Raw genomic sequence first — 5,782 nt, 5'->3', positions numbered from 1 at the left:
TCACTGTAAATGAAGCTTTGGATCACATCTTTGCTGCAAATGAGGCAGAGGACACACAGGATTTTAGCGATGGAGATGAGCAGGCCTCTGAGAACGAAGATGATGTGGAGTACCAATTGGAAGAAACAGACACAACTGATCAGTCTGAAGAGGAGGTCACTGGTGCTGAAGCTGCTCCTGCTGAATCATTCCAATCCAAACGTGGCAACATCCGTTGGAGCACAGTTCCTCCTGATGTGCATGGAAGGACAGCTGCTGCAAACATCATCAAAATGACCCCTGGGGTCACAAGGTTTGCTGTGACAAGAGTAAGTGACATCAAGACGTGCTTTGATCATTTTTTGCCATTGTCACTAAAAAAAGTCATAATTGCTATGACAAACCTTGAGGGGAAAAAAGTCCATGGCAACACTTGGAAAGACATTGATGAGACGTACCTGGATGCCTACATTGGTGTTCTCCTCCTTGCTGGAGTTTACAGATCCAGCAATGAGGCAACTGAGAGTCTCTGGGATGCATCAACGGGCAGAAATATTTTCCGGGCAACAATGTCTCTTCGGACCTTTCAGATGATCTCAAGAGTCCTCAGATTTGACAATCGAGACACCAGAGCAAAATCTGACAAGCTTGCTCCCATCAGGGATGTTTGGGAGAGATGGGTGCAACTCCTTCCACTGATGTTCAACCCAGGGCCAGAGGTGACAGTGGATGAACGTTTTCTCCCTTTCCGAGGAAAATGCCCGTTCTGGCAATACATGCCTAGCAAGCCAGGCAAATATGGCATAAAAATCTGGGCAGCCTGTGATGCTAAAACAAGCTATGCGTGGAACCTACAGATTTACACAGGCAAATCTGCAAGCGGCATCCCTGAAAAAAACCAAGGAAAACGTGTAGTCCTCGATTTGACTACTGGACTGCAGGGTCACAACATCACTTGTGACAGTTTTTTTTACCAGCTATGACCTTGGACAAGAACTTCTCAGGAGGAAACTCACCATGGTGGGCACAGTAAAAAAAAATAAACCTGAGCTGCCTGCTGAAATGTTGCTGGTGAAGGACAGGGCTCCACTTTCCTCCAAATTTGTTTTCACAGATACCACCACTGTTGTTTCATACTGTCCAAAAAAACGACGGAATGTGATACTGATGTCCACTCTTCACAAAGATGCTGCCGTGTCATCAGGAAGTGACAAAAAGCCCATAATCATCCTGGACTACAACAAAAACAAAGGAGGAGTGGACAATCTGGACAAGCTGACTGCCACCTACACTTGCCAGCGAATGACCAGGAGATGGCCAATGGTTGTGTTTTACAACATCCTCAATGTGTCTGCATACAATGCATTTGTGTTGTGGACCCATATTCACCAAGGGTGGAATTCAACCCAAAACACCAAGCGGAGAATGTTTCTTGAGGAGCTCGGGAATTCCCTTGTCAGGCCGCACATTGAGCAACGGGAACGGGTGCCCCGAGAGCCAGCTGCTGCAGACTTGGTCAGACAGCTGCAGTGGTCACCAAACACGCCATCCACATCCACAGCAACAAGAAGAGCATCAGCATCACCTTCCCCCTCAGCAGCCAGCCCTGCCTCAAGCACTCCATCCACAGCCACAATGCCAGTGAGACCACCTCGCTCAAAAAGAAAGAGGTGTCAGGTCTGCCCTAGCAATATGGACAGAGAAACCTACATAGTGTGCTTCACCTGCAACAAATATATCTGTAAAGAACACACTAAAAGTGTCACTTTTTGCAACACATGCATCTAAACACACACACACACCCCCCCCCACCCCACCCCCCCCACACACACACACAGGCATGTTCTTTGCACAGAGTATTTATAGAACAGGTACTTGATTTCTTTTGATGTGATTTTCTCAATTGGTTGTTTATTTGACCTTGCAAATCTTTGTTTTATTGTAATTTGTTATTATTTATGACTGTTCTGTTTTTCATATTGTTAAATATTGTATTAAAGTTCTATTGTGTGGGGAAAAAAAAGACTTGTTTTTGCCCTTTTCTTGAAGTAAATATATACGGGTCCAAAATGACCCGAAACACCATAGATGTTGCTATATTTGATAATATTAAAATTAAAATCTTTTTTTTGTTGAACATTTAAGAAATGTGTTTTAATATCTCTCAGTTACACTCAGGTAACAGAACAACTGATTATTTTGTTGCCTTCTTCTCTTAAGGTTCATTTGACCACTTTTTAGACATTGAAAACGAGGGGTATTTTGTTAAAACAAAGGCCCAGGGGGCCACAAAAAATATTAAAACCAATCTTTTCATGGATAAGGGAGCCCAACCAGCTAAACAAGAGTTAAGAAAAACATTGAATGATAAAAGATTGTTTTTAGGGCATTTTATGGCTGATTTAATACACGGGTCCAAAATGACCCGCTAACACTACAGATGGCAGGAGAAAGCTAACACCAGAGGAAGGTTAATAGGGTATATGCCACGGACTTCCGTTTTAGCACTTCCGCATTTGTTTTTCCACATAGCCTGCTTCCGGTGCACAGGTCACTCTGTGTTAGAGATGGAGTTTTTCACTTGGTCCTTGCTGGATTTGCCCACAGTAACTGTTAACCATTTTAAAAACAAAAAGCAGCAGGAGGATGTAACTTCATAACCTCATTTTCTAAGCAGAATCTCAGAGGGAAAAAAAGAGAAATTACGTTGTGTAACGCAAGAACAGATTATAGCAGTCAAGTGGAAAAATTCACTCTAACGTGGATAATAATTATGAAACAGCAAAGGTAGATAATCATATATTCGGGATTCGGGAAATATGTGGTTTGCACCATTTGTTCTGTGGGTTTTTTATGTGGGTCGGTGCCACTTAAATGGCTGTAAAGCGAAGGTTTTGGACCTTAATCTGACTGACTTCTTGTGTGGTTTGGAGCATTGCTGCTCTCGGCTGTTTTTAAATTACCGTGCTCTGTATCGCTCCGACTGCATGTTAAATGTATTTTATATAATTGTCACATAAACAAAAACTAAGGAGTTGCCTAAAAATAATTTCATACTCCATATAACATAAACGCACATCAACACACATGTATTGACTTACCTTGTGCCGAATCGCTGCCTCTGTTCTCAGCCTGTTCCCGTTGCAGTGGATTTCCTCCGGCATTATTTTCCGAGACGAGACCGAGACCATCAATAAATGGTCTCGAGACCAAGACCGTTCTCGAGTACTACAACACTGGCTGCAGCTTCTGTCGAGCAGAGTTTAAGTTTACATCTTCAGTTCCTGTCACTATAAAAAAGGAAATGTTTTATATATCTCAAATGTATCTGAAGGGCTTAAACGATGACTAAAAGACAGATTGTGTCATTTTGCAATCACCTATTGTTTTTAGCTTCTTTTCTTTTAGGACTGTTGCTTTCAGATCTCATAAAATTGAGAATTTATGTAAAAAATATATTAAATATATTCTGGAAAGAGTTTCTTCCCTTCGTCTTGTCTGCACATCATTTCTCCTATCAGTTTGTCTAAAATAAGAGTTTATCAGATGGGAAATAATTGCCTGTACGGGTATTTCCCCCTCTAATTGTGAAATCCTGCAGATTTTCATTGCATTTAAATCTTCCTCTTTTGTTGTCTTTTTACAGCAATGTGGACACGGATGAACTCTGTGGTAAGCTGAAGCTGTACTGTCACTTCACTCTCAGAGAAACACTCAAATGCTTTTCGACATCTTGATCGCTGTGACCAAATCCCACAGGGCATCTGAATAAAACCCTTCCTGCCTGTATTTTCCGTTTCTCTCTTGGTCTGTAGAGTATTTCTCCCAGCACCTGGGTGAATATGAGAATGTTCTTGCAGCTTTGGAAGAACTGAATATGTCCATACTAAAAGCAATGGACAAAACAAAGAAGGTAGGCTAAAGGAAATAGCGCTAATTTCACACACACCCACTCACGCACACTCACAATGAAAATTGCTGCATCTGTTTCCAATATTCATTTATTTCTCTCTTGAGTTTCTGGACATTTGATTTGTGTGTTTTTTTTTAAATATATTTAATTTGTGTCAAACCTTTGCTTCGCATATGGCAAAGAATTTGGCATATGCAAACCACAACACTGCAACTGCAAAACCCCCAACTGCAAGGTTTTGCATTCAAATACATTGTTTAAAACGCCACCACCGCATGTTTCATTTCCCGAGTGTCATAATATCTTTCTTTCATCTTTCAAAATATGTTTTATTGTTTTATATGTTTTATATGCACAATAAATGAGAAGTTATTCTAATCAATCTTTCAGTATTGCTGTCAAATGTCTGATACTCCTGGTGACTTTGAGCACTTAAAGTCAACAGGGTTTACATTGGTAATAATTAATGCTGAAGTAAAAACTGGATTTCATAAAAAAAAAATTTAAAAAACACTTTGAAAAATATGCTGAATCTGTGCCTTGAGAAACTCTTTGCACTCCTACTGATTTCTTCTCTGCTTTTTTTCCACCCATCAAATTTTCTGACCATAAGACAAAAATACCCTGTAAAAATACAAGAAGTTGCCACAACCTTACTTCATCAATAAAAATAAAGAGATTCATACCCTGATGTACAGAGGTTCAAAAGAAAAACATTTGCTGGTATCTATTCGCGTCTTTTACGTTGCTGTGGAGGTATTTTGGCCCCCTCTTCTTTGCAGAATCTTTTTAATTCAGTGGCATTGGAGGGTTTTTTAGGTAAAAACAGCCTGTTTAGGACCATTGTCAGCACATTTCAATCCAGACTTTGACTAGGCCAATCTAAAACTTTCCAGCAGAACTCAACACGCCTGCGTTGTTACCCAACACTTCATTACCATCCTCTTCTCCGCTTTAATTTAGACAATCCAAAATTTTCTTTGATTTAAATTACCGTCAAATGGACCAAAAATGATTAAATTTTACTTTTAGATTTAGAAATCCTACGGGTGTCTGTCTTTCAAGCCACGATTCATGTGGTGTGACAGAAAAACAAATGCTAAAAAGTCAAGTTAAATTTGAGTCCATTTAATAAAAAAACCAGAGATGCTTGATTTCTCTTACAGTGCCCCCCCGTCTGTTAGCTGCAAGTCAAATCTATCTCAGCGTGTCACCTAAGTGACTCCCTCTGATCCCCCCATTAGTCAAATTTCCATTACAGAGCCTCAAAGGACACGCCATGGCTTGCTCATACTCTTTAAACACCACAACAAAATATGCTGTACTAGACTTGTGGAGTAAATAAACATGAAATTTAATAGATTGCAACAGCGCTGGACAATAGATGTTGATCCTCCGGTGAAAAAACTGAGAAGAAAGATTGAAGATGGAAAGAGAGCAATAGGAGATGATGAGGGTAGCACAGATTAAATGTATGACATATGAAGGGAGAAGAAGAAAGTAGAGTCTTGTGGCATCCCGATCCCTCCTCAGGTCTTTAACGCCCCTGAAACTGAAAGCTGTTAGACAAAAGATCTTTTTGGGGGAAAAAAGACTGGTAACACTTTATGTGAAAGGGTGTGCATAAGACTGACATAACGCGTGTCATAAACCTGAAGAAGTCCTTATAAATGTTTGATTGTTCTCATGAAGTGTCATTCTGTAAATAATGACACTTTTAATGCAAAGTTTCATTAAAACGTGCATTAAAAGTCCATTAAAAGTGTCAACTTTGCATTAAAATTGTCATTATTTACCAAAATAATGAAAAGTTGACCTTTTTATTGGACTTTTAATGCAACTTTTAGTACAACTTTGCATTAAAAGTGCCATTACTTACCGAATGACACT

At 39.9% G+C, this 5,782-nt stretch overlaps 1 protein-coding gene across 1 annotated transcript; it reads left to right on the top strand.

Moving 5' to 3' along the window:
* Positions 1-328: 328 nt before the first annotated feature.
* Positions 329-1,767, top strand: LOC148156427 (uncharacterized). Its single transcript, XM_088009957.1, has one exon. The coding sequence runs from the start codon at positions 997-999 to the stop codon at positions 1,765-1,767; it is 771 nt and encodes a 256-aa protein (XP_087866083.1). The 5' UTR covers positions 329-996.
* The last annotated feature ends 4,015 nt before the right edge of the window (positions 1,768-5,782 follow it).

The sequence above is a fragment of the Poecilia mexicana genome, unplaced genomic scaffold (assembly GCF_051168715.1).
Source record: "Poecilia mexicana isolate PSO_F unplaced genomic scaffold, ASM5116871v1 scaffold_11, whole genome shotgun sequence".
NCBI classification, from domain to species: Eukaryota; Metazoa; Chordata; class Actinopteri; order Cyprinodontiformes; family Poeciliidae; genus Poecilia; species Poecilia mexicana.
Note: the sequence above shows the minus strand (reverse complement) of the source record. Positions and strands in the feature narration are given on the sequence as shown.

What these genes read in the sequence shown, in the direction of transcription:
- LOC148156427 (XM_088009957.1), top strand. Translation starts at nt 997, where the DNA reads ATGGTGGGCACAGTAAAAAAAAATAAACCTGAGCTGCCTGCTGAAATG.